The following is a 20,456-nucleotide window of genomic DNA, read 5'->3' on the forward strand; positions in this document are numbered from 1 at the left end:
AATAATAATAAAAGTTTCCTCCAACTATCTCAAATTACTTTTTTTAGCCTTTCGTCTGTATTTTATTTTTTTGGGTGTATATTCTTTTGTTTTTCCTTGTCTTGATGTCTAAATTAAATTTAAATAATTAATTCAATTATCAACATTTAAAAAACTTTATGTCATAATTTAACCTAGCTATTTATTATATGTTTAAGAATATTTATTTATTAAACTCAGAAAATATAATTTTTTTAATATATGGTGCATACAAAAATATTATTAGTTACTAGTAGGGACAAAGGAGTAAGGATAGTATCCTGGAGAGGATATTATGCTCAAGACCACCAAAAAATGTATCTTTGACAACCTATCAATGATAAACGTTTCTTTCACCTTATAAAATGACGGTGCATATGCATTTTTTCCTCTTAAAAAAATTGATAGTGTAATTGAAATCTGGTCTCTTGAATCTCCAAAACCTTCAACCTTGTTCTTCCCTTAGATTAGGGGCACATATCACATATCATTCCTTCCAAATCTTCTCCTGAAAACAAAACCATGATGAGAAGGCGTTCCCTTGTGACTGCATCACCAAAACAAGGGTCCGTCTTCTTTGTTGGCCACGACAACAACCCAACAATTCATCCTCACACTCACACCCTTCTGACTCCATCACCAAAACAAGTCACAGAAAACCATAATCACTCCAAAACCTTCAAACCCAGTTCCAATCACAACAGGGTCAACACCTTGCACACTGGTTCCACCGTACAACATGTTGAAGCGGATGAGGCCGTTGAACTGGATGTGTTGTGGACGAAGATGCAGGAAGAAGCCAAACTCGATGTCACTGTGGAACCCTTTTTGTCTGATTACTACAACACTTCCATTCTCTCTCACAACTCACTGCAAACCGCGTTGGCCAATCACCTTGCCATGAAACTCAGCAACTCAAGCCTCCCAAGCAGCATACTTTCTGATCTTTTTGTGACGGTTTTGGAGACTGATAAATCCATCATGGATGCTGTGAAGAGTGATCTGAGAGTGGTGAAGGAGCTAGACCCTGCTTGCATAAGCCACGTGCACTGCTTCTTGAACTTCAAAGGCTTTCTGGCGTGCCAGGCTCACAGGGTGGCTCACAAGCTATGGCTTCAGGGAAGGAAGATTCTTGCTGTGACGATTCAGAACCGGGTTTCCCAGGTTTTCGCGGTGGATGTTCATCCGGGGGCTAGGATTGGAAGTGGGATTTTGCTGGATCATGCGACTGGTATTGTGGTGGGAGAGACTGCTGTGATAGGGAACAATGTGCCAATTCTGCATGGTGTCACTTTGGGAGGGACTGGTAAGGTTTCTGGGGACAGGCACCCAAAGATTGGTGATGGGGTGCTGATTGGTGCTGGAACTTGTATCTTGGGGAATATTAAGGTTGGTGATGGGGCCAAGATTGGTGCTGGTTCTGTGGTTATTAAGGATGTTCCTCCAAGGACTACTGTTGTCGGGAACCCAGCAAAGCTGGTAGGAGGGAAGAACAGCTCTGTTAAGTTGGATAAGATTCCTATCTTCACCATGGACCATACTTCACATATTGCTGACTTTTATGATTATTGTGTTTAGACTTTAGAGTGTAGTGTAGTGTAATGAAATAATCCTCAGCCATGTATGCTTCGCAGTTTTGTGTTTGGGATTTTAGGTGAAGTGATTTTGATTTTTGATTGGGGCTGTTTTTTTTTTACTATTTGAGTGTGTACAATAGCAGCAATGAGATTTGAACCTAGGACTTCATGTAGACTACTCAAATCTCTTAACCACTAGGCCAACTCTGGTGGCTACTGGGGCTATACTTGTTTGTGAGTAATAGAGAATTCATGTTATCCTGCTAACAATAATAAAAGCGAAAATAATAGTAACAGCCTAACAGGACCCCTTGATTACATGATGTTATTGTTGGGTATGTACAGAAGTTGTATTTATGTATGTATGATTGTGTTGTTGTAAGTTGCTGTATATGAATTTCGGTTTTCATTGCTTTCATTATCTATTCTTCTTGTAATGTTGCTTTTCCTTGTTGGAGATTAATGTGTGAGTGGTAATCTCTCTGGGCTGTAGTTTAATAAAATTAATGTAGATTGTAGGCCATGAAGATATATATTGGATGGTATGCACCTTAATGTTGATAAGGGTATTGCTGATAGGCTTTTCAGTCGTGCATCCAGTGCTGTTCTTAGTTTGAGCACTCGTTTGGAATTTATAATTTTCAGATTGTTCAAATTTCCATTTTTTTTGTATAAAAGTCCAAGACTGGGTGTAATAAGAGTAAGAAAAGCCAGTTCTTTCAATCATCAACATCAAACCATCTTTGCAAGAGCTTAGGCAACATCAAATTCAGATCCTTCATGTTTATGTTATTAACCAAATGTGCACTGTTTTCAGAAAATATGATTTTATACTTAGTATGGTATTCCTTCAAAAAGTATGTTTATTTAGGGAAAAAAAAGAAGGAAAAAGAATGAATGGAAAGTGAGATGGTTTTAAAGGTTGTTTGATTGTATACTTAAGTGGAAGGAAAGAAAACAAATGTATATAAAATGACACAAATAATCTAAATAAAAAAAATGTATAAGAAATGAGGTTTTTTTTTTTTATAAAAAAGTATTTTTTTTAACCCATATATATCTCATAGGTTGAATAGGCCTACTTAGACCCACAAGCCTATAGACTTTTTTTTATAAGTGTATCATAAAATAAACTTTTAAACACTAAGGTTAGATTATATCTTAAGAAAATGTTGCTAAAATAGGTCATATAAATATAATGTTTTTCTTTGGTTTTTGGTTTTATGAGTTTTCATTTTATTGGATCGATTTGGAGATCTGCAATAGTTTTAAACACTCTTATTTGTTGATTTAGTTTTACGTAAAAAAATCATTTCAACTAAACATAAAACAACAACTCATTCAATTTGATTTGAATGCAATATCCAATTTGAAACAAGTAAAACTAATCTTTTTGTAACTTGTTTATGTTTTTTCCTTATTTTTTTTTCAATTTATTTTATGTTATACTTTAAAATATTTCTAATTAGACAAAGAACAAAACAATTTGATACGACGTAAAATATATATATATATATATATATATATATATATATATTATTAAGTAATGATCAACTATTAAAAATAACGTTTAATTTTTATTAATTATTTGTAAAAATAATATATTTACTAATCTGAATCTAATGGAAAAAAATTCAGAGACCTAGTTAAAAATTTAGTAAAAAAAAAAGTGAGACCCGCGGGTCAATATAACAATTTTTTATTTGATCATTTTTCAATTTATTTATGAATTTGGCAGTTTAAAATAATTATTGGTTGAGACTTGAGATATTTTCTTGCAAAATATATAAGGAGTGATTTGCAATTTGTATAAACTTGTCACGTGACCCATTGTGCAAGTAATTGAGGGGGGGTATTTGATTGATAATCATTTGTATCGAAGAAAGAAGGGACCCAAATTTTAAGAACTTGGCTTTGCTTCCTTCAAAGTGAGGTCTCTAAGTTTCACTTTCTTTGCATAGGGCAACCTCCTTTCTCTGTGACTCTGAGTATCGTATCGTTTTATTATTATTTCTAATTCTCTCTTATCAGTATGTATTCAAAACCCTAGCTAGGTTTTTGGAGCTCCCTTTCTTTCTTTCCGATCCCACCGTCAAACTTGTCATTCTATATGCTTTGCAGGGTCCATTGAATATGTCTCTGTCGTTGGATCTTCCTCCCAAGGGTGGCTTCAGTTTTGATCTATGCCGAAGAAACGCAATGCTTCAAAACAAGGGCCTCAAAGCCCCAACCTTTCTCAAAACTGGCACCACTATTGTCGGTTTAGTTTTCCAGGTCTGAAATCATTCCCTCGCTCTTTTCATGTCTATTTAACCTAATTTTATCTTATTATCATATATGTATGCATCGCTGTGTTTTATTTGTTTTTCTATGTGTTTATCTTCCCTCTTTTTTCTTTGCTTCTTTATTGTGATTTTTTTATACCGAAATTGTGAGTGGGTTCCAATGGAATAATGGATACAGACGCAGGATGTGAAGTTATGGTTCGGCTTGGAATCTCGAATGAATTAGATAATTTGTTTTTGGTAGATAGATGTCTGGCCTTGTGAGGTTTCGCTGTGCGGGTGAAGGAAGTTCACCTTATGTAAATGCTATAAGTTTGGTTGAGTTTGGTGTTAGTGTTTGGGAGCATTTGCTTAGGTTGTGAATGTTGAATTCTTTTTTTTTTTTTTTAATGTTAGGGCAATAGTTGGTTCTGAAGTTGTGCATTGTTTTATAGCGAGAATATGGGGAGCCTAGTCTGGCTCTGGATATCTTGATTTGTATGTTTTGAAAATCTACGTGACTGTTTTTGAACTCAATTTCTATCTGTAAAGTAGTACTTTTAGTCTATTACTACTCTCTCTTTTCTCTGAGAAATTTGATTGAGTTTTTATGCTAAAACTATCTTAAGTAAAATGTTAATTTTTATTCTAAAGTATATGGATGATTTTCCTTTAGAAACAATTGGCAAGAAATAAAGTCATAAAGCTCCTGCATTGATTTATAAATTTTGTAATATATAAGTGGCTACTTCAATAACTGCTAATCATATTGACCTCAGCAGTGGATATTGAGCATGGTTGAGCTTTTTTTCTTGTCTACATTGTTCCATCTAGCTGGGGAACAATCAACAAGGTTGTGATTTTAATGTTACAGCTGAGGTTTAATATGAAGATTTTGTATCATAAATTTGAAACCAAGTTGCTCTGTCTACAGAGTACAGACTGCTTTATTGTGAAACAGTCCACTAACTGGGAATTGTATCATTTGGTATTTGTGCTATTAATGAGACTGTTCATGGCAATATTATCTATTCCAAACAAAGTTTTATGACTTCATATGTTGATTGCATATTTATTTTTAATGTTTAATTTGTATATTGTAATCTAAAGCTGAAGTTTCCCACTTAATAAATCTGCCTCAGGATGGTGTCATTCTTGGTGCTGATACTAGGGCAACTGAAGGACCTATAGTGGCTGATAAAAACTGTGAGAAAATTCATTATATGGCACCCAACATATATTGCTGTGGAGCAGGCACAGCTGCTGATACAGAGGCTGTAACAGGTATTTGTTTAAAATGCATCTTTCTTGTTACACATTTTTACATTATGCCTTATGGATAGTTGCATATGGACCACAACTTTAGCTTTTGCTTTTGTTATTATTAATGTAGTAAAACTGTTGAAAATGAGAAGTTTGTTATTTACTGTAGACATGGTTAGCTCACAGCTGCAATTACATCGCTACCATACTGGTCGAGAATCAAGAGTTGTTACAGCGCTGACCCTTCTTAAGAAACACCTTTTCAAGTTGAGTTTCAGAACTTGCACATCAAGTGAATTTTCTCTCTGTATCAACCTCTGAATTTGACTCTTTTAAATTATTGTGCAGTTATCAAGGGCATGTCTCAGCTGCTTTGGTGCTTGGTGGGGTTGATATCACTGGACCTCATTTGCATACTGTTAGTTCATTGCTTAAAACTTTTCTTTTATGCTCAAGTTTCCTTGTTTTGGATGCCTATAGCTCAATTTCTCATGACTTGTTTTGCAGATTTATCCTCATGGGTCAACTGACACCCTCCCATTTGCTACAATGGGATCAGGTTCACTTGCTGCAATGTCTGTATTTGAGTCCAAGTACAAGGAAAGTTTGAGTGTAAGTAAGCATTTAAGGCTCACAGCCTCACACATCAGCAGAGCTCTTCGTTAGAGTATTTTTGAGGAAAGTCACCCTTAGAGGAGTGCATTTGATACATTGTTGTTAAATGGAGGTGCCATGGCGTGATGGGTTTTGCCAACTGCCTACTATTTGTGAAGGGAGGCCTGCTATGGTGGTGCCATAGACCACAATGGCATGCTTATATGGAAGAATTCTGGCCTTCCGCCATTGATAGCACTGATTTGATAATATTCTGTCAAAAGTTGTTCAATTTATAATAATTTCAATGGAACAATATGAAGCAAATATGTTAATTTCAAATCTAAATGTAAAAATTGTGCATTATATTTGTTATAATTGATACTGGTGGCGTTTGTAACTTTTTATCATGTTGAAATGCTGCATTTTGATAGAGATTTTAATTTGATATAAACATTTTGATGTGGTGTAGAGGGATGAAGGCATTAAGCTAGTTGTTGAGGCGATATGCGCTGGAATATTTAATGACCTAGGAAGTGGAAGTAATGTTGACGTTTGTGTGATAACCAAGGTGAGTGCTTTGATGCTCAATTGTGCAGGTTGTTCTTTGATGAGAGTCATCTAACTTTAATTTCTGCACAATTTTCTTTATTAATGCTTCACAGGGACACAAGGAATATCTCAGGAACCACCTTCTACCAAATCCTCGTACCTATGTCAATCCAAAAGGCTTTGATTTCCCCAAAAAGACAGGTTAGTTGCGATTTTCGCTAAATTAATATACCTGAGACTGCAATAAAACTATATTGTTTTGCTTAGTATTGTGTGTCAACCGTCAATAGTTTGTAATCTAGCATGACATAGTATCTCACCTTGTGAAAAATATGATAATCTTGGGAATTTGGTGTTGTGAAGTATCAAACTTAGATAATAGCTCAAGTTATACAAGCCCCTTTCAACTTGTTGCTATATGATTAAATAATTGACATTTGACAGAGTTGTCAATTTGACGTTCATGTTTTTCTGATTAAAGAATATGTTAGATGACTAAGATGAGTGCTCTTTAACTAAGGGTTGAGATGAGTGCTCTATTAACTAAGGGTTGTGTTACGGTGTGGATGAGTTTTGGGTCTTAAAAGACCCAATCCACGAAACACAAATATGATTATCTCTTTCCTTTTGAAGTTCCTATAACAAATCTACTCCACTTCTTATTGTTGTTGTTTTAACACAATGTTTACACAAATACACAAGGCTACATATAGTAGAGGCTGTATGCACATTACCATGCATGATGCATGTCATATACACAATTCCGTTAACTATTTAAAATAATAGATATTAAGGGTTTACTTATGCAGTCTTACAATTTAGGGGGTTGATTGCTTCAATTGGAAGCACAAGGAGGCAAATTACACATAATCCTAAGTTGAGGAGTCTTTCTATAATTTTTCCTAGATAATATACATCCGTGACATTTTTATATAAAGCAGAATTCCTATTGAGGGCTTGAGAAAATGATTGATCATTGAATGGCCTGCCCTTTCTGTGTTTGCCCGTATCTCGTGTTTCCTTTTTTATTTTTTTTATTCTAGCTGATTGATTAGGCAGTATGGAGAATATTCCTTTATAGAAATTATTTTAAATACTGTACTAATATACATTCTCCATTGCAGAGGTCCTCTTAACAAAGATTACCCCGTTGAAGGAGAAGGTGGAAGTGATTGAAGGAGATGCTATGGAAGAGTAACAATCGTTCCAAAAAATATTTGGTGTTTGAGTATAAAACTTGATTGTGCAATGGCTGTGATATTTAGTTATTGTACTTTCACAACTTTGGCTTTCATTACCAAAAATTATGTGAATTTAATTAGATTGTTGCAAGTTATTTCCTCAAATTTCTTCATTTGGTTGGATTTTGGCTAGAAAATGCTTAACAAAACATTAAATATATACAATTTGATTGATGAAAGATGTTACTTGTTTTGTTTTTTATTTTTCAAGCTTTATATAAATATAAATTGGTCTGAGATTAGCTTTGTTAGTAAATTGACAACTTAGACAGGCGTATTTGATAGCAAGTTGACAACTTTAGGAATCAATCTGTATAAGGGAGGGGTTTTATGTACAGGTGAAATACTATGCCTGCCACAATCTGTGTTGACAATTAGTTTTGACAGTAGAGTGGTTTTATATCGTTTTGTTCAACTTAATATAAGAAATTTGTGAAAAAAATGTAGATTAAATTCATCAAATTAAGATAGTGGAAAGAACAAAAGTATAATAAAATTATTGTTTGAGCGAGATTTAGGTGTAAAAGCCATTTATCTTTGTTTTTTTTAGAAAAGAGTGTAAATACCATTAGAACCTTTTTTTTAATGCAATACTATTAGAACTTATGTTATTGTTTTAGTAGATAATTTCTTTCAATTAATAACATATTAATGCTAATTTATAAATATTTTGAAAATTAAAATTATTTACAAAAATAGAGTATTGTATAAATAATGGTATTTCAATTGAATATTTAATTAAAGTAAAACTTATTTTTAATATGAACTACAATAATATTGACATTATCACTTGTGTCATGTACAAAAATTATCTTAACAATTTGGTCATTCAACATTCATTTATTTATTTTTGATAAATTCTAAAATAATTTGTCATTTGATATATGCATGAGTAGATAAGAAATTTTAAATATTGCTAACATAATTAAATCCTTTTTGGGACCAAAATTTTGTATTTACAAAAATAATTTAACCTAATTTAAATTTAGTTTCAATTGAGTCTTATTTTACTTTTGAATGAATTGGATGAGTTTTATACACGAACGGTTGGATGGTTAGTGAATCTAATTGCCACCCTTACTCAATATCTAACAAAAAAAAAATACCAGAACAGAACAGAGAAAAAAAAATGAAAATCAACCTTTTTATTTTTCCTTCTCTTACAATTAAAAAAATTTCAACTAAATAAAAGTCATTCCCATCTCCTTTCTCTTATTCCTCTTGAACGAAAAATATATGTGAAGGATGCAAGAGAACTATTTTTCTAAAATTAAACACCGCATTGTAACATGTACTAAACGTGTTAGTATAAAAAATGATTTATAAAGATTAAAAAAAACTCATTTTAATAGTTTCTTTTTAAATTTCTTATATCTCGAAGTATCTCGGAATGAATTAATTATCTACCCTGATAGAAAAAGGAAAAAAGAAAGACCACCTTACAAATAAAAAACAACACTACGAGCTTCTCCTTGCTCTTGGCTCTCGCTCCTGCTTTACTCTGTTTCTCTTCACTTTTTTTTTTTTTTTTTCTGTTAATCTCTCTCCATTTCTGATTTTATAGTGTGGGTTGGTGCGTGGGGGTGGGTGTGGGGGTGTGTGTGTGAAGATTCTCTCAAGGGCACAAGGTCTTTTTTTTTTTCCTCCTTAAAATAATTGCATTCTTATTATCATATACCCGTTTCACGGTTACAATTTGTAATCTGATTTTCATCTTTTAATTTTGGTTGCAGTTCTGAATTTACGATCTGTTTTCAAATGTGGGAAAATAGACCCTTTGTCCTGCAAGTTTTCATCGTCTTTTTCAAATGGGTCTCCGCCTGAAATGTATGGGAAAGTTAAAGTTAATTCCTTTATGGATGATGCCTCCCATTCCCAAGACAATGCATTCAAATCGGAGGGCATGAGAAAGACAGTGCACGATGTCTGCCGGGTGTTGGACACATATCCTTGGGGGCCTGCCCTTGAGGATGCCTTCAACACGTTTGATGAAATGCCTCAACCAGAGTTGGTTGTTGGAGTGATCTGGAGATTGAATGATGTGAGGGTGGCATTGCATTATTTTAGGTGGGTGGAGAGGAAAACTGAACAACCGCATTGCCCTGAAGCCTACAATGCACTTCTCATGCTTATGGCGAGGACTAGAAATTTGGAGTACTTGGAACAGATTCTTGAAGAAATGAGTATGGCTGGATTTGGACCCTCTAACAATACTTGTATCGAAATGGTTGCTAGTTTTGTCAAGTTGCGGAAACTAGGGGAAGCTTTTGGAGTTATTGAAACAATGAGGAAGTTCAAGCTTCGCCCTGCTTATTCAGCTTATACAACGCTGATTGGTTCTCTCTCTGCAGCTCACGAAGCTGATCCCATGCTCACTCTCTTGCGTCAAATGCAGGAAATAGGTTATGAAGTAAGCGTGCATTTGTTTACCATGCTTATTCGTGTGTTTGCTAGGGAGGGCCGTGTTGATGCTGCTCTATCCTTGCTGGATTAGATGAAGAGTAACTCGTTTAATGCTGACCTTGTCCTCTATAATGTATGTATAGACTGTTTTGGAAAAGTTGGTAAGGTGGATATGGCCTGGAAATTCTTTCATGAATTGAAATCACAAGAGTTGGTGCCCGATGACGTGACGTATACTAGCATGATAGGGGTTCTTTGCAAGGCTGAGAGGGTGGATGAAGCTGTAGAGTTGTTGGAAGAACTTGATAGCAACAGGAGTGTTCCTTGTGTTTACGCTTATAATACCATGATAATGGGTTATGGTTCAGTTGGGAAATTTGATGAAGCATACAGCTTACTTGAGAGGCAAAAGAGAAAGGGATGTATACCTAGTGTAATTGCATATAATTGCATCCTGACTTGCCTTGGAAGAAAGGGAAAAGTTGAGGAAGCACTGAGAACCCTTGAAGAAATGAAAATTGATGCAGTTCCCAATCTTTCATCCTACAATATTTTAATTGACATGCTTTGTAAGGCAGGAGAACTTGAAGCTGCCCTGAAAGTTCAGGACTCCATGAAAGAGGCTGGCTTATTCCCTAATATCATGACTGTAAATATTATGATTGATTGACTGTGTAAAGCTCAAAGACTTGATGAAGCTTGCTCCATATTTTTAGGATTGGATCATAAAGTTTGCACCCCTGACTCAGTAACATTTTGTTCACTCATTGATAGCTTGGGCAGACACGGCAGGGTGAATGATTCCTATATGCTTTTATGAAAAGATGTTAGATTCTGGTCAAACTCCAAATGCAGTGGTGTATACATCCCTTATTAGGAACTTCTTCAAGTGTGGTAGGAAGGAAGATGGTCACAAAATCTATAAAGAGATGATGCATAGGGGTTGTTCTCCTGATCTGATGCTCCTTAATAATTACATGGATTGTGTTTTCAAAGCTGGTGAAATTGAGAAAGGTAGGGCTTTATTTGAAGAAATAAAGGCTCAGGGTTTAATTCCTGATGTTCGGAGCTATTCAATTTTAGTTCATGGTCTTGGGAAAGCAGGTTTCTCTAAAGAAACATACAAGTTGTTTTATGAGATGAAGGAACAAGGACTGCATCTGGACACCTGTGCTTACAACATAGTTATTGATAGATTCTGCAAGTCTGGTAAGGTCAACAAAGCTTACCAACTACTGGAGGAAATGAAGACAAAGGGTCTCCAACCTACTGTTGTAACTTACGGTTCTGTCATTGATGGACTTGCCAAAATTGACAGGCTGGACGAAGCATATATGTTATTTGAAGAAGCAAATTCAAAAGGTGTTGATTTGAATGTTGTGGTCTATAGTAGTCTTATTGATGGGTTTGGGAAGGTGGGAAGGATTGATGAAGCATATTTAATTTTGGAGGAGTTGATGCAGAAAGGTCTGACTCCAAATACATACACATGGAATTGCTTACTAGATGCATTAGTGAAAGCTGAGGAAATTGATGAAGCTCTTGTCTGCTTCCAGAACATGAAAAACTTAAAATGCCCTCCCAATGAAGTAACTTAAAGCATTATGGTAAATGGTCTTTGTAAGGTTAGAAAATTTAATAAGGCCTTTGTGTTCTGGCAAGAAATGCAAAAACAAGGGCTAAAACCCAATACTATCACACACACCACCATGATTTCAGGACTTGCAAGGGCTGGAAACGTTCTAGAGGCAAAAGACCTCTTTGAGAGATTTAAGTCAAGTTGGGGCATACCTGATTCTATGTGTTATAATGCTATGATAGAAGGATTAAACAATGCCAATAAGGCAATGGATGCATATATACTTTTTGAGGAAACTCGACTTAAAGGTTGTCATATATATAGCGAAACTTGTGTTGTTTTTTTAGATGCGTTGCATAAGGCAGACTGCCTTGAGCAGGCAGCAATTGTTGGTGCTGTCTTAAGGGAAATGGCAAAGTCTCAACATGCGACAAGATTGACTTGAGAACAGGATGTATATATGTTGTATTGGTACCAGAATAGAAGTCTGGCTTCTAGACCAAATTAAGTGGTGGTATTCTCAGAAAGTTCTTGCCTCAATACCCGTTCCCACTGATCAGGCAAATTGAGTCAAAACGTGAAATTTTCAATGTCCCCAGTTCTTTACAAGGGCCATAAGGATGATTTTTTTATTAACATTAGATTTTTTACATTAATTTATTTATCAAGGATGATTGAATCGATGAAGCGCCTGTTTATCTTAGCATTTAAAAATGTTTTTTATGCTTTTTAATAAATAAAAAACTTGTGTTTTAATATAAATTTATGATTAAGATCAATTTAAATTCACATATTAATTACGTTTAACTGGTTCAAAATTAAAATTAATTTAATCAAAAATCATTCTATCTAACTTTAAAACAAATTAGCCAAAAATTTAATATCTTACAAAAATATTGAACCAAATAACTTCAGTAATACTTATTCATTAAGTAAACGAATCTCTTTCCAAAGTTTACATTTTAAACTATTTTATTACAAATTATCATTTATCTTAAACATAAATTATATTAATTACTTTCACAATATCATAAGATTATAACCTCTGTTCGTGAATATTTGTCTACTTCCTCTATGTTCTTTTGACAAACCATAACTTGCTTGATTACTAAATCTTAATTAACTCTTATGTGTAACCAACTTGATTGATTATAATCTATGTTCGTCAATATCTGTTCATTTCATTTTCATTTTAATTAACCTCAGCGTTGGAAAATTCAACATTGTTATAATTAAAAAAAAATAATTCAACATGGGGTTCATAAGTTCATTAGCCAAACCATACTTATTCTTCCAAGTTTTTGCTTCTCCTGATTATAATCTTGATTTAAAGAGCCACTAGTTGACTAGCCTGAGCAAACTCACTAGCACGGAGATGGAGCTTCACATTTCCTTATCTACAATCCTTCCTTTCCTCATCTTAGTGTTCATGCTAATAATCAACCTAGTTTGGAGATCAAAAATCAAGAATTCAAACTCCAAGTTGCCACCAGGACCAAGGAAGCTACCTCTCATCGGAAACATACACCAACTTGGAAATCTGCCTCATAGATCCCGAGCAAGATTGGCAAATCAATATAGCCCTCTATGCATATGCAGCTTGGTGAGCTATGTTGCATAATGGTATCTTCGCCCGAAATGGCGAAAGAAGTGATGAACACACATGATATCATCTTTTCAAATAGGCCTTATGTGCTTGCTGCTGATGTTATCACTTATGGCTCTAAGGGCATGACCTTCAGCCCACAAGGAACTTACTGGAGGCAGATGAGAAAGATTTGTACCATGGAACTGCTAGCACCAAAGCATGTTGACTCCTTCAGATCAATCAGGGAACAAGAGTTGACAATTTTTGTCAAAGAGATATCTTTGAGTGAAGGGTCACCTATCAATCACAGTGAGAAGATTAGTTCATTGGCATATGTGCTAATATCACGGATTGCTTTTGGTATAAAATCCAAAGACCAACAGGCTTATAGAGAATTTATGAAGGGCGTCACTGATACAGGTGCAGGGTTCTCTCTTGCTGATCTGTATCCTTCCATTGGACTTCTTCACGTTCTTACTGGCATTAGGACTAGTGTTGAGAAGATCCATCGATCACGGAATGGATAGGATACTTGAGAACATTGTTAGGGATCACAGAGAAAAAAATTTGGACACAAAAGCTGTTGGTGAAGAAAATGGGGAAGATCTAGTTGATGTTCTTTTAAGGCTTCAGAGGAATGGAGACCACCAACACCCCATGTCTGACTGTTGTCAAAGCAATGTTAGTAAGTTTCTGTTACAAATCTATGCAAATTTGCGAAGATAATTATATTAGATCAAATATTTTGTAGATATTATCTTTAAAATTTTCTCAATTGATGATCGTTTAATGCAAGTCAAAGTAGGATTGATAATATTGGTCTTGAACACCTTTTACAATATTGTCAACTTGTTTTATATTTTACCTATAGAAAACCTAGCAAAATTCCACATGAGTCACTTAGTATCCTTTCTCCTATGATCATCAAGAGTCGTCCTGTTTTAATTTGTATGTAGTTATATCCTCATCTAATATTTTGAACTCAAGTGCTGGTTTTAAATTATTCACACTTGGACTATGATGATTTACATTAAGCTAAACTGAATAACTGATAAAGCTATGTTCAGAGTACTGTACATTTCCGTTAGACAGAGTTCTGAAAGTACTTTTGGTGAAGGATATCCTTTGCATCTTTAATTCTGAATGTATTTTTAAAAGGTTTGCAACTGTCATCCAAACATGCACTAAGTTTGATTCTGTGATGAATTTTTGGTGATTATTTAACTCGTTAGTAATGTAATTTAATGCCCCAACATTTCTGTCAGGACATTTTCAGTGCTGGAAGCGACACTTCATCAACAATTATGATTTGGGTAATGTCAGAACTAGTGAAGAACCCGAGGGTGATGGAGAAAGTGCAAATTGAGGTTAGAAGGGTCTTTGATAGAAAAGGATATGTGGATGAAACAAGTATTCAAGAAGTGAAATACTTGAGATCAGTTATCTAAGAAACTTTACGTTTACATCCACCTCTTCCATTGTTGCTTCCAAGGGAATGCAGTGAGAGATGTGAGATTAATGGTTATGAGATACCAACCAAAAGCAAAGTCATTGTTAATGCATGGGCAATGGGGAGGGATCCTAACTATTGGATTGAGGCTGAGAAATTTAATCCTGAAAGGTTCCTTGATAGCTCAATTGATTACAAAGGTGCAGAGTTTGAGTTTATCCCATTTGGAGCTGGAAGGAGGACATTCCCTGGCATCAATCTTGGCATTGTTTGCAAATTTTCTTTTCCATTTTGATTGGAAGATGGCTCAAGGGAATAGTCCCCAAGAACTTGATATGACTGAATCCTTTGGCTTGACAGTAAAAAGAAAACAGGATTTGCAGTTGATTCCTATCACTTACCACTCTGCTACAAGTTAAGAAGAAATTATTGCATAGTGCAGATCACTCTATCTGGACCAATCTGCATGTGATACATAATTGAGTGTCATTAACTCATTATCATAAATTGAACACTTCAGCTATATGATGAACAAAATTTCTTTGGACTTAGGACCATGGGCATGCAATCCAAGACCATAAAATAATTTCTCCAAGCCATGGCCATAAGTGTTGTGTATAGTTCCTATCAGGCATTGGCCACATGTGGCCAACAACTATTGTGTCATCCTTCTTTTTCTCTTTTTAAAAATTTGGCTTGTATCATAGAGCAAGCCCTTTAAATTTATTTTCCGTAATTCACAGCCATAACTCCAGAAATTGGAATATCAGTTTAATTAATTTTAAAAATTTTCAGATTGTACGAGAAATTGAGCAAGGAGTTTTAAATTTTTTATAATTTTAAATACTCTTTTAGTAGTTAAAAATCGTCCCTACATTAATTATGTGTGCAGAATCATGTTTAAGTCACTAAGTATTATTTTATGTCGTCTTTAAATTTTTTATAATTAATTCTAACTGTCTTTATGTTAAAATTATTAATTAATTCTAAACCGATGGAAACACCAATTCACCTGAATTTAAGACAAAGGATTAAATTAATTTCTTTTTAAAGGATAAGAAACTAATTGAATCTAATAAAATAAGATTTTTTTTAGTAGAAATGATAAAACAGACACTCTCAGTATTATGGGCAGGGTGTCAATGCCATGTTTCCAGTAGAGGTCTATCTAGTTCTGACTATTCAACTAGTTGCTAGATGCAAGATGATCTCTTTAAGAAAGATTATCCATCAAACAAGAAAAATGAGGTAAAGAAGATTTGAATCCACACCTATGTAATTTAGCCTATTTTTTAAAATACTTAAACTCTGTACCCTAAATAATATAAATATAACGTTGATTTGCAAGTGAAAAATAATATAAATATTTATATAGAATTTTTTTATGAAAATAAGTTTATATCATTTCATTAATAACCAAATGAACATCCTTAAAAAATAATAATCAAATGAACAATACACAAAAGAATTTAATTGCTAAAAAATATGGAGACTAGAATAAGATGGAACTAGGATAGGATTGTTCAGGGTTTGGTTACTCAAATAACCATAAGCATAATCAATTTTATATAACTGGTTATGGTTTAGTATAACCAAATATTAAATTCACCAATAAAAAAATATAACAAAATACTGTTTTTAATAAACTGGTTATATACTTGGGTCTCCATGAATTCATAACCTTTTATGTTTAGATAACTTGTTATGAATATATAACCGATTTTAAAAATGAAGAGAGAAGATAAGTGATACACTGTAAATAGGTTTATATGGTGAATTCTAATCAGTTAAGTATAAAAATATTTTAAATGTGCATACTTAACTTTTAGGCTCAAATTAAAAAAATGATTTTTTTTAATATTTACTAAATTTTTATAATTGATTTTATGCATTAATAATTATAATTATAATAAAGGTATTTTATGATTATAATTAATTTTTTTATAACATTATCATGAGCACCCTAGATAGAGCCACCCTAACAAGAACATGTGCCAACATCATTAGCCTGATGAAGTATTCATTTTGTCCACCACCAGTTTGCTATCAAATTCAAAGAATAGATCTAAATAGGAAGAGCTTCAACTTCTTCAACACTCCATTCTGGCAGTGATAACATTCCCATGGATAACCCGAAGCCTGTGCAGTTCAGAATTCAGATCCGTGAACAAAGCAAAGCAGCATCGCCATCGGTGTTGCTAATTGCTATGCTTTAGATTGAAAATATCCCTGATTAACTGGCCATGTGATGTGACAAATTGACTCAATATTGGAAACACAGATGGACACACTTCTGATCAAATTATATGGTTTTTTTTTCCATTAATTTATTTATCAAGGACTATCAATCCATTGATTGATTAATCCATGAAGCTCCTATTTGTTTTAGTATTTCAAAATTAATTTTTCATACTTTTAATAAAAAAAAAAACATGTTTTATGATAAGTTTATAGCTAAGATCAATTTAAATACACACATGCATCTTAGTTACACTTAACAGTTCATAATTAATTTAATTAAAATCATTTTCTATCTAACTTTTATAAAAATAAACTAACCCAAAATTTAATGTTTATAAAAAATTATTCAACCAAGCAATTAAGTTCAATAATACTAATTCAAAAAGTAAATAAATCTTTTTCTAATGATTATATTTTAAACTATTATATTACAAATTATCATTTATCTTTTATATATATATATATATATATATATATATATATATATATATATATATATATATATATATATATATATATATATACTTTAAAACATACACACAAAATAAATAAATTTCTTTGACAGTATCATAAGAATTAAGATTATAATCTCTGTTCGAGAATATCTGCTGTTCATTTCTAAGAACTAATCTAATGACTAATATAGACAAACCTCAGCTTTGAAAATTAAACATGGCCAAAAGTCGTGCTTGCAGCCATTTTTGAAATATTAATTGTCGACAACTTTTCTAACTACTTTCTTTGTTTCTAATTAAAAATCAGTCCATTTTCTGATAAGCTAAGAAAGCAGCAGCAGCAGCAGTACCAGCTATATTTCCTCGTTTCAGCACCAAGCTGTGAATTTGTGGTTTAAACCTCAACATTACTTCGCAGCCAAACCATATTTTTCCAAGGTTATAATCTTGATTTATAAGAATGGGGTTGGAGCTTCATATTTCCTTATCTATAATCCTTCCTTTCTTCCTCTTGGTGTTCATCCTAATCATCACACTTTGGAGATCAAAGACCAAGAATTCAAACTCCAAGTTGCCACCAGGACCAAGGAAGCTACCCCTCATAGGGAGCATACATCATCTTGGAACTCTGCCTCATAGGTCCCTAGCAAGATTGGCAAGTCAATATGGTTCTCTCATGCATATGCAGCTTGGTGAGCTATATTGCATAGTGGTATCTTCGCCCGAAATGGCGAAAGAAGTGATGAATACACATGATATCATCTTTGCAAATAGGCCTTATGTGCTTGCTGCTGATGTTATCACATATGGCTCTAAGGGCATGACCTTCAGCCCACAAGGAACTTATTTGAGGCAGATGAGAAAGATTTGCACCATGGAACTACTAGCACAAAAGCGTGTCCAGTCCTTCAGATCAATCAGGGAACAAGAGTTGTCAATTTTTGTCAAAGAGATATCTTTGAGTGAAGGGTCACCAATTAATATCAGTGAGAAGATTAATTCATTGGCATATGGGTTACTATCACGGATTGCTTTTGGTAAAAAATCCAAAGACCAACAGGCTTATATAGAGCATATGAAGGATGTCATTGAGACAGTTACAGGGTTTTCTCTTGCTGATTTGTATCCTTCAATTGGACTTCTACAAGTTCTTACTGGGATTAGGACTAGAGTTGAGAAGATCCATCGAGGAATGGATAGGATACTTGAGAACATTGTCAGGGATCACAGAGAAAAAACTTTGGACACAAAGGCTGTTGGAGAAGATAAAGGGGAAGATCTAGTCGATGTTCTTTTAAGGCTTCAGAAGAATGGTGACCTCCAACATCCCCTGTCTGACACTGTTGTCAAAGCAACCATTTTGGTTAGTATGTTTGTTAAAAATCTATGCAAAAGGAAAAGATAATTATATCCAATCAAATAGTTCTAGATATGGTTTTTTTTCTCTCAATTGATGATTGTTTGATGCAGTCAAAAATAGGATTGATCATATTGATCTTGAACATCTTTTACAATAGAAATGTTAATAACAAATTCTCCAATATATTATTTTGAACACATGAAATTTATTAAAATTACATATTTGTAGGTCATATTTCTTATTTATTAGCCTTATTTACGATTTTATAATTTTTAATAAATTTTAACCAATAGAAAGTATGTCAAAAAGACTGCTTGTTGCTCAACAGGCCAGAGAGGATCCGAACTCGATGGATGGAAGGAGTGCGTTAGAAAGAGTGTATCAAAGCAATCTTGTTGTTTAATATTTTACATATAGAAAACCGTGCAAAATTTCCAAATCTGAGTCATTTAGTAGAATACCTCATCAGTCATCAAGAGCTGTCCTGGGTGCACTTAATATTTTAATTTATATGGAGTTATGTAATGAATATTGATCTAATGTTTTGAACTGAAGCGCCGGTTTTAGGTTATTCACACTTAAACTATGACTTACATTAAATTAAACTGATAAATTTGTTTCTATGATAAATTCTGGTGATTATTGATTAATCTCATTAGAAAGGTAATGCTAACACGTTAACATTTCTGTCAGGACATTTTCAGTGCTGGAAGCGACACTTCATCAACAATTATGGTTTGGGTAATGTCAGAGCTAGTGAAGAACCCAAGGGTGATGGAGAAAGTGCAAATTGAGGTAAGAAGGGTCTTTGATGGAAAAGGATATGTGGATGAAACAAGTATTCATGAACTGAAATACTTGAGATCAGTTATCAAAGAAACTTTGCGTTTACATCCACCTTCTCCATTTCTGCTTCCAAGGGAATGCAGTGAGAGATGCGAGATTAATGGGTACGAGATACCAACCAAAAGCAAAGTCATTGTTAATGCATGGGCAATTGGGAGGGATCCTAACTATTGGGTTGAGGCTGAGAAATTTAGTCCTGAAAGGTTCCTTGATAGCCCAATTGATTACAAAGGTGGTGATTTTGAGTTTATCCCATTTGGAGCTGGAAGGAGGATATGCCCTGGCATCAATCTTGGCATTGTTAATGTTGAATTCTCACTTGCAAATTTGCTTTTCCATTTTGACTGGAGAATGGCTCAAGGGAATAGGCCTGAGGAACTTGATATGACTGAATCCTTTGGCTTGTCAGTAAAAAGAAAACAGGATTTGCAGTTGATTCCTATCACTTACCACACAGCTAGAAGTTAAGGCCATAACTATTATGTTATTAAAATGAGGTTGCTCTCAAACATTTTAATAGCATGGATTTCTTTTTTTTTTTTTTTTTGTGAATGGAGCATGGATTTCATTTGATTGTTGACTAAATCAATTTGTTAGCCAAACTAACCACTCTCAATCTATATCACCATATGGATTAGAATTTGTTAGTCAATAGTCAAGAACTCTATGCTAGTCAAATCTTTGAAATTTATGTTGTGTACTTATTATTAGTCATTGCCCATAATAACACCTATGTGAAATTTTGTATATCTAAATTGTTGGAGATTTTAATATGAAATATTTTTTTATATGATTTTCAAGGTAGATTTTATTTTTATATTTGATAAAGTATCTTTAAATGCATGATTATAAAACTAATTCTTTTAAGGATGATGGCCAAATAAAGTTATTTTCAAAATAACAATTCTTGAATTCCTATTATTGAAAGGAAAGTTTATATAAAATCATAATTCATTATGGTGGTTATTAAAAACATCATTTTCATTAAAATTATAGATACCATTAAGAAAATAATTTGATGACGA

At 33.7% G+C, this 20,456-nt stretch overlaps 3 protein-coding genes and 2 pseudogenes across 4 annotated transcripts; all 5 read left to right on the forward strand.

The window, feature by feature from the left end:
• The first annotated feature begins 343 nt into the window (after positions 1–343).
• Positions 344–1,894, forward strand: LOC114384450 (serine acetyltransferase 1, chloroplastic-like). The gene has a single exon (XM_028344123.1). It carries the CDS (start codon positions 541–543, stop codon positions 1,594–1,596), a length of 1,056 nt encoding a protein of 351 aa, XP_028199924.1. The 5' UTR covers positions 344–540; the 3' UTR covers positions 1,597–1,894.
• A 1,567-nt stretch (positions 1,895–3,461) lies between these two features.
• Positions 3,462–7,688, forward strand: LOC114385514 (proteasome subunit beta type-7-B). 2 transcript variants are annotated; one of them, XM_028345629.1, is made up of 9 exons: positions 3,462–3,583; positions 3,717–3,869; positions 5,002–5,143; positions 5,292–5,388; positions 5,471–5,540; positions 5,630–5,734; positions 6,189–6,287; positions 6,382–6,469; positions 7,393–7,688. In XM_028345629.1, exons 2-9 carry the CDS (start codon positions 3,729–3,731, stop codon positions 7,464–7,466), a joined length of 816 nt encoding a protein of 271 aa, XP_028201430.1. In that variant the 5' UTR covers positions 3,462–3,583; positions 3,717–3,728; the 3' UTR covers positions 7,467–7,688. The 2 variants fall into 2 exon arrangements, with proteins under 2 accessions (XP_028201430.1, XP_028201429.1); XM_028345628.1 differs by having other exon boundaries at positions 3,472–3,625.
• Positions 7,689–8,870: 1,182 nt separating this feature from the next.
• On the forward strand, positions 8,871–12,190 carry LOC114383734 (annotated as a pseudogene).
• A 508-nt stretch (positions 12,191–12,698) lies between these two features.
• LOC114384665 lies at positions 12,699–15,293 on the forward strand (annotated as a pseudogene).
• Positions 15,294–17,520: 2,227 nt separating this feature from the next.
• On the forward strand, positions 17,521–20,176 carry LOC114384378 (cytochrome P450 71D10-like). Its single transcript, XM_028344050.1, has 2 exons — positions 17,521–18,588; positions 19,279–20,176. The coding sequence occupies exons 1-2, from the start codon at positions 17,686–17,688 to the stop codon at positions 19,897–19,899; spliced, it is 1,524 nt and encodes a 507-aa protein (XP_028199851.1). The 5' UTR covers positions 17,521–17,685; the 3' UTR covers positions 19,900–20,176.
• Positions 20,177–20,456: the final 280 nt, after the last annotated feature.

Source organism: Glycine soja, chromosome 14, assembly GCF_004193775.1.
Source record: "Glycine soja cultivar W05 chromosome 14, ASM419377v2, whole genome shotgun sequence".
Lineage (NCBI taxonomy): Eukaryota > Viridiplantae > Streptophyta > Magnoliopsida > Fabales > Fabaceae > Glycine > Glycine soja.

Coding starts and splice junctions, on each gene's coding strand:
- LOC114385514 (XM_028345629.1), top strand. CDS start 3,729: ATGTCTCTGTCGTTGGATCTTCCTCCCAAGGGTGGCTTCAGTTTTGAT. Junction 5,541..5,629: donor CTGGACCTCATTTGCATACT/GTTAGTTCATTG, acceptor CTTGTTTTGCAG/ATTTATCCTCATGGGTCAAC. Junction 6,288..6,381: donor ACGTTTGTGTGATAACCAAG/GTGAGTGCTTTG, acceptor AATGCTTCACAG/GGACACAAGGAATATCTCAG.
- LOC114384378 (XM_028344050.1), top strand. CDS start 17,686: ATGGGGTTGGAGCTTCATATTTCCTTATCTATAATCCTTCCTTTCTTC. Junction 18,589..19,278: donor TTGTCAAAGCAACCATTTTG/GTTAGTATGTTT, acceptor CATTTCTGTCAG/GACATTTTCAGTGCTGGAAG.
- LOC114384450 (XM_028344123.1), top strand. CDS start 541: ATGATGAGAAGGCGTTCCCTTGTGACTGCATCACCAAAACAAGGGTCC.